This window comes from Salvia hispanica, chromosome 2 (assembly GCF_023119035.1).
Source record: "Salvia hispanica cultivar TCC Black 2014 chromosome 2, UniMelb_Shisp_WGS_1.0, whole genome shotgun sequence".
Lineage (NCBI taxonomy): Eukaryota > Viridiplantae > Streptophyta > Magnoliopsida > Lamiales > Lamiaceae > Salvia > Salvia hispanica.
In genome coordinates, this window is record NC_062966.1 from 34,601,545 (window position 1) to 34,614,397 (window position 12,853).

General features: G+C 36.2%; 3 protein-coding genes across 3 annotated transcripts; 1 reads left to right on the top strand and 2 right to left on the bottom strand.

The window, feature by feature from the left end:
• Positions 1–1,282: 1,282 nt before the first annotated feature.
• LOC125204908 (uncharacterized protein DDB_G0271670-like) lies at positions 1,283–3,444 on the bottom strand. Its single transcript, XM_048103681.1, has 3 exons — positions 3,218–3,444; positions 1,914–2,901; positions 1,283–1,818 (listed from the first exon to the last, which is right to left on the bottom strand). The coding sequence occupies exons 2-3, from the start codon at positions 2,867–2,869 to the stop codon at positions 1,671–1,673; spliced, it is 1,104 nt and encodes a 367-aa protein (XP_047959638.1). The 5' UTR covers positions 2,870–2,901; positions 3,218–3,444; the 3' UTR covers positions 1,283–1,670.
• Positions 3,445–5,947: 2,503 nt separating this feature from the next.
• Positions 5,948–6,636, top strand: LOC125205308. The gene is made up of 2 exons (XM_048104155.1): positions 5,948–6,196; positions 6,264–6,636. The coding sequence occupies exons 1-2, from the start codon at positions 5,948–5,950 to the stop codon at positions 6,537–6,539; spliced, it is 525 nt and encodes a 174-aa protein (XP_047960112.1). The 3' UTR covers positions 6,540–6,636.
• On the bottom strand, positions 6,571–7,264 carry LOC125205309 (proline-rich receptor-like protein kinase PERK12). The gene is made up of 2 exons (XM_048104156.1): positions 6,808–7,264; positions 6,571–6,738 (listed from the first exon to the last, which is right to left on the bottom strand). Exons 1-2 carry the CDS (start codon positions 7,084–7,086, stop codon positions 6,694–6,696), a joined length of 324 nt encoding a protein of 107 aa, XP_047960113.1. The 5' UTR covers positions 7,087–7,264; the 3' UTR covers positions 6,571–6,693.
• Between the last annotated feature and the right edge of the window lie 5,589 nt (positions 7,265–12,853).

Consider the following 12,853-nt stretch of genomic DNA (forward strand, 5'->3'; position numbering starts at 1 on the left):
AAGAGAATAATTTAATAGAGAAAAAAATGTTCATTTTTAGAAATTAGTCATTTAAAAAAAAAGTGGATCATGTTAGTTGGATGAAGGCTTAATTTGTCATCAATAACATTCTCTCTCTCCTCCATATAATACTAGCAATTAGTCCACAATAGGTTATTGTCACTTTACATAGTTAACACTACTAATAAAACTTAGGATGCAGTATAAAATTGAAATATATGCAAATTAGCATTTTCTAAAATTTTTTTGTTATTTTTGGCAATTTTTATGTTTATAATATGGATTGGAAATGTCGCTCTCTCTCTCTCTAGAATGGGGATAGTGACGCCGGTCAATAGATGCGTCGGAGTGTCCACGGAGCCCCACACCCAATTTTCAATGAGGTTTTTGGGTTGAAGTTTGATTTTTAATGGGCCTAACTTTTTTATTTTTCTCTTACTTAACGTGTGAAATTGTCTACTATTTTGGACCCATGAGGAAAATTCTTGGATTTTCTTTTCATAAAAAGCAGGTTTCTATTTTTTATTACTCCATATTTTACTTTTCTTTCCATTATTTAGTTTTTTTTATTCGAGGGAAAGTCTCACGCCCTATTAATTCTTTAGATGATACAAATTGAGTTCCTACAAAAGTGCACCATAATTTTTTTTTTATCTTATATGCAATTTCTCAACCATATTTGTATTATATTAGTATATATTAAAAATGAATCTTTAAATTATACGTAACAAGAAAATAACTCATACCTATTTTGAGAAAGGGAGAGGGCATTACCTGCCTAACAAAAATCAATTTCACACATTATGTCATGAATTTAGCACAACAAAGTTGAAAATTCGCTTTAAAAGACGTCTAATTTCCCTATGGATTGTTCATTGGTATCATGATTAATTAGTTAGTTGAGAATGAGTTATATACCTATAAAAATATTATTTAATGTTATTTTATCATCTTTAATACCTAATAAAAAAATTTAGCACCCTAATTTATTGGTTGAGAACACAATTTCCATCTTTGGAACTGCTTGTCCAACTGATTTACACAATTTCCATCTAATAAATGGTGTTCAATTAATTATTTAACAATTAAATGCACATGCCCAAAATCCCAAACCTAACTAAAACTTTTTAAGCTATTCCATCATAGGAAATTTTATGGTGGAAAATGATCCACACATGCAATCATATTCCTCTGTGCCAAACCATTTATTTGGTAATCATTTCTTCCTTGTGGGAATAGTGTAAACAATGATAACCTTAACCTGGTCACATGAACATAAAAAGTCATAGAACGAATAGAGTGGTTAAAATCCAAGTATTGGTTTAGTGCCATCACATTGAAATGAGAGAGCAAACACATACACAAAATAAGATGCCACATTTTCACATATGGATATATACATTATGATTTAGCTTATTTGATTCTCAAATCTGAATATAAGATCACAGCATCGAATCACAAAAGTTTCATTTGATCATCATCCCTGCATCAATCCTTGCTGCCAAGAGGAAGAACCAACTCACAGTGTATCAACAGCCGAGATACGAGGCATGGATCCGGTTGAGCACGCGACGCCAATAACAGATACCACCAACCATTGGGGACTATTCTAAGCTAATCTTCAAAAGGGTGTATATATGAATGTATATCGGCCGTGGACATCATGATCGTTAGCAGCAACGAGACAAACACGGGCACCACGAAAACCATTTCCCCTTTGTGGATTCCGGATTGGTACTATTAGTATGTTGTGCTTCCGTCTCCGGCTTCTCCTCAACCTTCTCCAACGAGCTAGCCCTTCCGCCTTCGCTATCCAATCTGCGATCAAAAAATGAGAAAAACTCGTAAAATTCAGCCATGATCAATCACATCTAACACGAGGCGAAAAGCATAAAAGAAAACTGTTATCTCACGCATGGAAAGCAGAAGAGGTGGCACTCTCGTTAGAGAGACGGCCTCCTTTCATGATGGAATCCTCCTTTTCAAAGCTGGAGACGGTGCTCGACTTCACACTTCCCTCTTCGTGCGATGACACCTCCATGAGGGGAGGAAGGCTGATAGGGAGACTGCATATTTCATTAGGCTTGGCTTCTGAGGCGTAAAGGGATGATTGACCGTTGCTCGCATCCTCCAATCTGGCAAGCTCCTCGGACCTAAAATGGTCCTTGGCAAAGCTGGTGTTCCCAGCGTGTATGCTGAACAACGAGTCGTTTGAGGCCACGCTCCAATCTGAGGCATTCGCTGGTTTACTAGAGAACACGGAGGCAGGGATCCGGGCAGGGTCATAATCGGAAGGATGGCCCATGGTTTGGACCGGAGGGGATGTTATAGGAGATAAGTGCCCCTCCGGACCGACAATAGGGGACACGCTTGACATGCTCCATTCCGGTGTCTGAGCAGGGCAATTGGGTGTGGAAACGGATCCTTGGCAGAGCTGCAGGTCTCCATAGGACTCGGATTTGACAATGGGAACATCAAGATCCAATGAAGCACGCGAAGACGAGGAGGAGGAGGATGATGATGATGATGATGATGATGATGATGCAGAAGAGTATCGAGCCTTTGCTTCTTCAACTATTTGGTCGTCTTCTTCATCTGATTCGTACACATTTCTAACGTGCTCAATGGTTCCTTTCTCCTGCTCGGATTCAGATGTGTTTTCAACGTGCTCGTGCTCAATGGTTCCTTTCACCTGCTCGGATTCAGATTCATTTCTTATGAGCTCGTGCTCAACGGTTCCTTTCGCCTGCTCGGGTTCAGAGGCGTTTCCTACGTGCTCGTGCTCAATAAATTTTTTCGTATGCTCGGAATCAGAGGCGTTTCCCACGTGCTGGTGCTCAATGGTTCCTTTTGCTTGCTCGGATTCCATAGCTCATCCGAGTATTGAAAGTCCTCAAATGACTGATTCAAACACAATCACATATCAAATGATTCAAATCTATCAGCAGATGTTTTTAATAACAGATTTTCACATGTAAAAACAGAGCAATCTATAGCAGTACTATTAAGATTTTTATCCCAATTTGTTCAAATTGAGAAAATTGAACGCCACATGATCAACGAATTGTTTAATTGATTACCATATACTATCAACTATTTCATCAACAAAGCCTCAAATTTCTTTAAAAATGGTAAACCTCACAATTATTAACAAGAAGGTGCAAAATCAAATGCAATCAGGAAAGAAAACATCATTGATTCAACAAATGGTACGAACCTAAAATCGAGATCGTGGAGGAAGCAGCAATCGGAGTGTTCCCTTTTAGCGTGGAAGCCAAAACCAGTGAATCACACACCAAACAAAACCTTGGTTGAATCAAGAAACGTCGCAAAGTTGGGAAACTGTGGTGCAAAATAGGGCTGCACGACGAAATGTGGTTGATTTTTGAGGGTTTATTCTTGGAAGAAAGCTTCCGTTTTGATGAGGATGGTCGACCTTCCATTTCGGACATTGCCCAATTATAACTATGGTTAATATACCGGTATCACTTATCTATAAAACTACCCCCTCTTATTAGTAATTAAGAGCACTCCGGTTCCCTTAAAACTCCCTTATTTCTCCCTTATTTCTGCCACATCAGCGCCACATCAGCACCATAATTTATCCCCAGTTTTTAGCCAACTTTTAGCCAACTGCTCCAATAGTTTCTCCACTTATTTCTTATTTCTCCCTAACTCAACATTTCATTTTTACATCATCATTTTTAATATTATTTAATTTTCCCTACAAATGTGTTTAATAAATAGATTTATAATGAACAATTCATCGTTGTATTAATCATTGGAAAATATAATACAACGAGAAAAAAAAAATTACAAATAAAAACCGCAAATAAACAAAGATTTAAAAAAAAAAAAAATAAGACGGAGGGAGCCGGAGGGGCGTCGGGCTCGAGGCCCATCCTAATCTGCAGGCCTTGGATGCATTTCCGCAGGGCCGCCTTTTCTTCAGGGGTCCCGCCGCCGGTGAAGTACAGCGTGTACATCTGCGTCGCGATTGGCGACATTGCTCGAATAAGTGGCTTTTTCTAAGTCGATGTGGGATTCCGAACCGACTTCCGACGTTGTGCCCTTCCCCTTCCGCCCCCTCCTCGCTCTCCGAAACGCTAAGGCGCGAGCGCACCGATTTCCCGTGCAGCGCGGCGTGCATTCCCGTCCGGAATTTTGGGGAGATCCTTCAGCTTATCGTAGATGTTCCAATACTTGAACCCCTTCGACAAGTACTTGCCACAATACTTCTGCATGGCCTCATCTCGGACCATATGCTCGTTCTGGCCACTGGGCATGTCCGCCAACAAGTTAGAATAAATACCGTTGAAGTGGCCGCAGTCCCTCATGAGGCGCTCCCAATGCCGACGGATCGCCTCCGCTGCCATGGTCCTTCATTGAGGAAGTGCAAGTCTTGTTCCTCATGTTCTTCGCGGCAACCCGCTCCTGCATATGATCTCGGTCCGGTAGTTGCCGCGCTCCGCGTTCCCGTGACGTGTCCGCCCAGCCAGGTGGCTATCGCCTCGGACTCTTGGAAGTGTGTAAGTGAGTCCTTACCCGCTTCGGCCTCTCATCGGAATCCGTATCGGTCCGCAGCGGCTCGGTGGGCGTTTCTTCCACCTCGAAGTCCTCTGCGCTCAGTGTCGCGGCCTGAGATTCTTGGTCGCCTGGGGTTGATCCGGGGGTGTCGAGGGGCCGATACACATCGTCGGCCGGAGAGGGCATTCTGCCGGCATAGTTGAAGTACGGAGAAAGTCTCCGCGCCGGAGGAGTCTGCAAAGGAGACGGACCCGCGTATGGAAGTTGGCCGGGAGGAGAACCCATCGCCAACAATGAGTGCATCCACTGCTCGTTTGCTTCATCCATGTTGGGAATTTGTGAACTCGACTCTTTCCCCTTACCCTTACCCTTACCCGAGCGGGAATTTTTCTTCCAAAAGCTCATAATTTGATGAAGATTGAAGATTGGGAGAAGAGATTGAAAATGGAGAGAATGAAGATTGTGGGTGATGAATGGAGGAAGTGGAGGAAATATTTATAGGGGTGGGATTTAAAAATAGCCGTTGGCCGAAAAAAAAAAAAAAAAATTTAAAAATCGCCGGATTATCGCCGAGCGTCGCCCACAATGGCCGGCGATCGCTCGGCGATAATCCGGCGATAAAACGCCGGTTGGCGTAAAAACGGTAACTTTATCGCCGAATTATCGCCGTTTTCACCACAACGGCCGGCGATAATCCGGCGATGATCGGCGATTTATCGCCGGATTTTCGCCACCCCCATTGGGAGTGCTCTTACATATCCCAAATCAAGACCAGCTACAAAATTTACTCAAGTTTGTATATGTTGTTTTAGGCTTGTTCACCAATATGAAATGAGTCTAATCATACATATAGGAAACTTTACTCCTAAAGTAGTCCGTACTGAACCTCGCTCTAATACGGTATTAGACTATAAATTATGAATATGAAGTATAGGGGTGCATTAAGGTCCTCACAGCTCTTTAGTAGTATTAAGCTTCGAACAAATCAAAGCCTTTTGGATCCTTGAATTGGATGGTTGTGATCAAAATAGCCGAGCTACATTAATTGACGAAAAATCTACATTATTAGTCGGTGTACATTATTAGAATGAAAATCTACAGTATTAGACTATAATATTACATTATTAGTCTGTTTACATTATTAGAATGAAAATCTAAATTATTAAATGACACGTGACATTTTAATTATTAGATGACAAAATCGTGGGACTGAGATTCGATTGAATGTTTGGACAATATTTTCATGTTGAACTTGAATAGATCCATATTATTATTTTCAATTATACTCCATTCATTAATAATACTCCTAAGATAATACACTTTAGAAATGTGAATATGGATTGGTTTTTTTCTATGATTGTAATTTTTCTCCACACTCTCCTAAATTTATCTTTGACAAAATAAGGAATGAAAAGTAAGGATGATATTTGGTTTTTATCATGCATCTTATCCGTTACAATTGGAAAAAACCATTCATTTCTTTGTAGCCATTGTAGCGTTGAAGAAGTGTTTATGTGAATTAATGGAGAAGATAGCAATGAGCACCAAAATTCATCTTCACTTAACCTCCCATTTCCCTCCACCATTCTCCCAATCCAAAACGCCAACTCCGTTGCTCCACAAATGGATTCATCTTCGAAACACCCAATTTCGAGGTCACCTACTCAAGGTAATTTTTGTTCAACCTAATGAATAAATTCAATTAGGGATTGGTTGACGGTGCTTGATTCGATTAGGTCGATAGCTCGAGGAGAAGAAGGAGATCGAACACGGAGACTGACACCTATGTGTTGATGGAGCCAGGCGAGGATGAGGAATTCGTGTCGGAAGACGAATTGCGCGACAAGTTGAAACAATGGTTGCAGAATTGGCCGGGTAAATCTCTTCCACCCGACCTTGCACGATTTGATTCCATCGATGATGCTGTTCAATACCTAGTTAAATCTGTTTGTGAGCTCGAAATCGATGGCGATGTCGGCTCAATTCAGTGGTACCAAGTCCGATTGGAGTAGCTATAGTATTTGTTTGTTAATCATGTTATTGAAAAACGCCCCTTTTGTGTTCGATGAAATGCTTGAATTGATAATACATGAGTATTACAGAAGTAAATACATGTATTTAATAAAGTAATAAACACTAGCTATGAAGCTTCAAAACTCCTTTTCCTCAATTTGGAAGAGGGCTTGATTCCTGAAGATTAAAAGCTTGAATCTGCAATAATCAGAATTCAAGAATCAAAACATTGGTGATCAAGATTAATTCTTGAAAAAATGGTTATACCTTGGGGTGATTAGTGGAGGGTGGGATTAGCTTGCTTCCCTTTCTGCCTCTAGCAAGAATGTTCTTGGTAACAGGGGACATCATTTGATCCGTTGGGCTTGTGTACCTCTCGGCGTATTTGAACGGTTTAGGAACCTTGAGGCGGTCAGGCGTGCTGTTCTTGCCGGAGTTACAGGCCGGAGGAGGAGGAGGCGGCGAGTTTGGTTCGTTGGGAGGGCTGTTTTCTGCGTCGGAGGTGGCGGGTTTGGGAGGGGTTTGGAGAAGCATAGCAGTGTCCATTGAAATTGAGAATTGGTTAGTTTTGAGAGAATATGAGTTTGTGTGTCAAGAAATGGAAATTGGGAGTTTAATAGTGTCAAAAGATGATGGTGTAATTCAGCTGCCAAAGGTGACCGTTTGGGTTCCTAACGGTCGATTTAGAGGCCTAAAATGGGGAGAAAAAAGTTGATATGTTATGGAACAAAACAATGGTATCGCAGCTTAATTTATAAGATGCTTCTCGTTATCATTTAATAAATCACAGGGATTACTATTTTGACTATAGCCACAATTAATATTTTTATCCACGTTGTAAAGCAGCCACGCACTGTTACACACTCAGAACACACACAATTAGTCAACCACGAGTCAACAACGGCAAGCGAGTCTAGGAAATCGTTTCTATTTTCCTATTAGAGTATGGGAAGTCACATTTTCGAGGAGACTTCTTGAAAATAAATTCAGATTTAGACTTTTTAATAATCTCTCTATTTCTTAAAATAATTTTTTTAAAACATCGTAGGTTTTAATATAAAATTAATACAGTAAAAGCGAAAAAAAATGAATAAATTTAAAGACAAAAACAAAAAAAGTTAAATTAGTGTTAGTGGACTGCAGATCGACATTATTCGTGGTATAAGTTATGAATGGGTTGATATGCAGCGATAATATGTGATTCTAAAGTATTATGAAGTGGAAGTTCCATTTTTAAGAAATGGACTGAAAAGAGTATCACTATATTTTAAGAGACGGATAAAATATACTTATCAATACATAATTCGTTTTGAAGAAAAAGTTACCAAGGATACATATAATAGAAGTGGTTATTTTGTCAAAAGATAATAATACATTTCCCGATATTTTCTTAGGATCATAGTGCACCATTATTATCTAATAATGGAATTAAAATATTGTAAAAGTGAATTAATATACTACTACTACTTGATTACACGGTATTAGATGGTGGTGGGGCTTGCTAGTTTAACAAATGTAATTGAGCATTACATTCTTATCGCTTTATACCGACCATACTAATCAACATTAACAAAAATAAATCCACACTAATATAAGTACTGTACTATATACACTACCCTAATGAGTTTTTCATGGACAAATGAAATATTGGCGAATACTCAAAAAGTCTTATCCAAAGTGAAGAAAAGAAGGAGCCATAGCTTCATCATTAATAATCTTATTATCGAGAATAAATTAATAGTCTAGTCAAGATGATAATACAATATATTTGGACCCTTGACCTTATTATTCCTATTTACATTAATTGACCAATATTCCATGGACCAACTATATTCGTCACACGAGATTTTCATTTTATGGTGTTGCGTTTTAATTATAGGACCGAGTCTATAATTAAGCCCAGTCCAAATACATCTTAAATGATAACTGGATTTGCAAAGCCTAGTTAATTAATGCTTTTATCGATCTCGGACTCAAATTGCAATATAACCATGTGATACTATAGCTCCATATCAATAATAATAATAATAATAATAATAATAATAATGATAATAATAATAATAATAATAATAATAATAATAATAATAATAATGACCTTATAAATTTTAATTTCATATTTAAATTACTAACAATAAATAAAACTCTAAAAATATGACAAAGTAGTACTTTTTTTCATTAATAAGGTCTCTTTAATTTCTTCTTATAAAGATCTGCTCTTCTATTTTTTATAATCTATGGTGATAGTTGATTCTGATTATAGTGATCGTAATCTATGAATTTAATGACCTCCAATTTTATGTCGAGTGGTCCAGTTTCAATATTTTTGGATAAATTTTTTTAATATACCATCATAATATTGCTCTACAACTACAAGTTACAAACCCAGCTAAATCGATAAAATCCCACTTTTTGTAGTCATATAGCTTCGCTATGAAGGTATATAAAACTTCAAATCTATCAAAAATCTGATTTCGAATTAATGATTCTAAAATCTGAGAGATGTGGCACTTAATGACCTATATATGTAATAAAAAAATATTGAAAAAAAATATTATAATTCCATCCTAATCCATGAAATTAAGCGAGTGGGTTAGTCACAGCTTAGCATTCACATGCATGTCTCAAAAATTATTTTATTTGGGGATTTGATGATTAATAATCACGACATGGATCTACTATCAAATAAATTAAGCTTTATAGTTTGTCTTGACCATGGAAAACAAGTGTGATAATTTGACCTTGAGTCCTCTTTCCTGGCCGTAAATAAGGGATCAGCATTTAACAATCTATACTAACATGATAAATACAAATCTTCAGAGTCTTTGAAGGATCTTTGTTTTGGGTTTTAATTCACCTGTGAAATTGCATGGCGACATTAATTAATTAGCGATGACAGTGCACCTTTTTTGTCTTGATTTCGTGTTATATTAGTACTACTATTGTTTCGAGTATAAGTATGACTCAACTTATTTTTAACACAAGTAAATCCACAAGTGTACGGGGCTAATATAGCAAATAGTAAACAAAGAGTATCGTATTCACAGAGACAATCAGTGTCAACCTAATTACCACGAACCAACCTCAACTACTATCTAAATGAATCATAAAGTTTTGATTTTTCTAAATCTACTTAAAAGCAATGTAAAAGCAATTAAAAACAATTAGATAACTAAAAGTAAATAAGAGAAACGGGTGTAGATCAAAGATGATTAAGGTAGAATCCTACGGGATCGATAACAACTATCATATGCTCAATTAACTTCCAAACTATGCCAACAAAGGGTCTCAAGGGTTATTAAGCTATCACTAAGGTAAAACTATATCTTTTCTCAAAGCATATAATTTGTAGATTGCTACCTAGAACCGAAGTCTCCTTCCTAGAACTAAGGCAACAACTCCTAATAGCTCATAAGATACTTAGCTTCATTCAAAGGCTCAAATCTCTCGATTATATTGGCAAAGACGTCAATTTCTTCTCTTTCAAATTAAACTACTCACTTCTCAGTTCTTGTAGTAAAATCCACATGCATTTATAAGGTGATCAGTCAAATAAATGTATAAGCACAGAAGAAATCAAAATAACCACATGAGTCAAAGCATAGAAAAAGGAAATCAATTAAACATAAGAATCATTGTATCTCCCCCGTAGAACTATACAAGGATTTAGCTACCATATTCAACACAAAAGTCAAAGAAATATTCTAAGAAATATTCAAAAACTTTGTTTGAACAAGAATAAAACTAAAAGATGAACTCCTAGAATTGGATTGGGCGGATTGGAGCCCTCGTCTTCAATCTTGCGATGAATACTCGTCCTCTGCTCGTTCTTCTCTTCTTTCTAGGTGAAAAAGTGGTATTTTTGGGGTAGGAGGCGTGTAAGTTGTGTTTGGAGGCGTTTCCTAGGCATATATATACCTAGGGTTGACTTTGGGCCCGAAATAAACTGTCGAACGAAACTGGCGAGTCGCCAGGTTGGGTGTGCGTCGAAGCTAGCGAGTCGCCAGCTACATACGGCGTTTTTCTCGTGTTTTGCTGGCGGGTCGCCAGCTATATCACTGCCTTGTGCAGTCTTGGTAAAGCGGCCATAACTTCTTCTACCAAACTTCAATTGAGACGTTTAAGATATCCATGCGAAGCTCTTTCGAAGACGGAGAGAATGGTATGAATTACATGCGAATCGGACTTCAAAATCTCCAGAAAATCTGTCTCGAACATTGAGCAGCTGCACATCCACATATTTTGTACATTTTTCTACACATTCTTCACAAAATGATCAAAATACCAACATAATAGAGAAGTAGCTATAATCATGTCTCAAAGTACACAATATATGATCAAAACCAAGTAAAACTACCCTCTAAAATTATGTAAAATCCAAGTGAATCAAAGTACCATACACATAAACATTCAATAATTAATAGTAATTGTTACACATTCATTTGCCATTGTTCATAATGAAAATGGTAAGTTATATTCTTTGGGGATGATATGTTGTTGCAGTGTATAATCTTGTTTCTAAACATAGGGGTTAGCAAAATATAGGAAAATCGATACAACCCAAAATTCAAAATTCGGCTCGAATTTTCAGTCTGGTTGAGTTGGATATTGAAAATGTATAATGATTTATGGTTTTAGCACAACCGGTGGAAGTAGTGGTGGGGATTGAGAGCAGGGACTGTTTAATAATATCAATACTTAATGCAATTTATTTTATATTTTCTTTTATTATTATTTTTTTTTTGGATGGAGAAAATTTGGTTGACAAAAGAAAGTAAAGCTGGATAGTTTATTTGAAACAAGAGACGTAAGCTGGAATTTATTACTCTCCCCTGAACTAGACAAAAAATAACATTATCAGACTATTTGAAAGCATGCAAATATGCAATTACTTAGACAATGCTCTTATTTAGAGCTAAATACCTATAAAGAATATAATCGACAAATATTATGACTCTTAGTTTGATCTAGCAGACTAAGAAATATAATACAAATATCAAATTTTGTAAATGATTACTATTGTAAGATCAACATCTTAAATCTTGTGAAGGTCTATTATCAATCCTATATGAGTATTTAAGATTTTAATGTTGCGTGGTAAATAAATAGTCTGCAGGCAGTTGATATATGTATTGAATAAAATGTCAGATTGTATGATAATTTGTGCAACAATGGATGGATGCTGAAGTGATGTATGTCACACTACCACTGTAGATCGCTCACACCCTCCATCTGGTCAACGCCATTCAATTATCATCATTCAACTTTTGACTTTTCCAATAAAATATCTCATCAACTTTATAATAAATTTAAAATTTATAAGAAATGCGTTTTCATTTAATAATATATATAATGGGTGAGTGAAAATTATTATGTATTTATCCCATATAGGAGTATGAATTACTCATAAAACACCTCGAAGTGAAAAAGAAAAACTATAAACAAACAAGGGTGTGAGAGTTATAAGAAGATAATGAACTATTAAAATACAATTTTATGGCTTTTAAAGTACACTTTTATAATATATAGAACATACATAGCTATATTAAAATTTGTAAAAATACACTTTTATGATAATAATAATAATAATAATAATAATAATAATAATAATAATAATAATAATAATAATAGATAAATTGTACTAGATAATGTGTAAACATTGTGTACTATTTATATTGCCAATATGTAACTATACTAAAAACAAACTTTATTTAACAAATTAAATTATTTATAGCTTTTATATTGGTGATCGTGTAAGATCAAGTCCTCTTTTACCTTTAAAAAAAATCAAGGCATATTTTAGTAGTAATAATTGGATGAGTAAAATTATAGAGGTCGAGGGATGATGATGTTCATCTTTTAGAAAATCGGGGAAGACTAGAAGTAGTTGTCTGAAATAAATGTTGACATTGAAAATTTCGAGCATTTCAAGGTTTCTGAAGCTTAATACAGCAAACTGGAAATTCACAATTAATGCATCCTTGACCATCTCTAAATTTCCAAGAACAAGATATTACAAAAAATATTTTCCTCAATTCAAAAAAAAAATTAAGTGTAGGTTCATTTTTAGCTATTCGCCGCCTCTAATTCATTTATGAATTATCATAATATTCTATAATTAAACAATAGATTGTTTGGCTTATAAATTGAATTCATAAACCTACATCTTATCATATGACTAATCTTCATATATAATGCATTTATATACATTAACATTGCACTATTTTCTAATCATATCAGTACATGGGTACATCAGATAATTCCAATCACCAAAATTATATAATTCATAATTTGATATTGCTTGAACTTATAAATC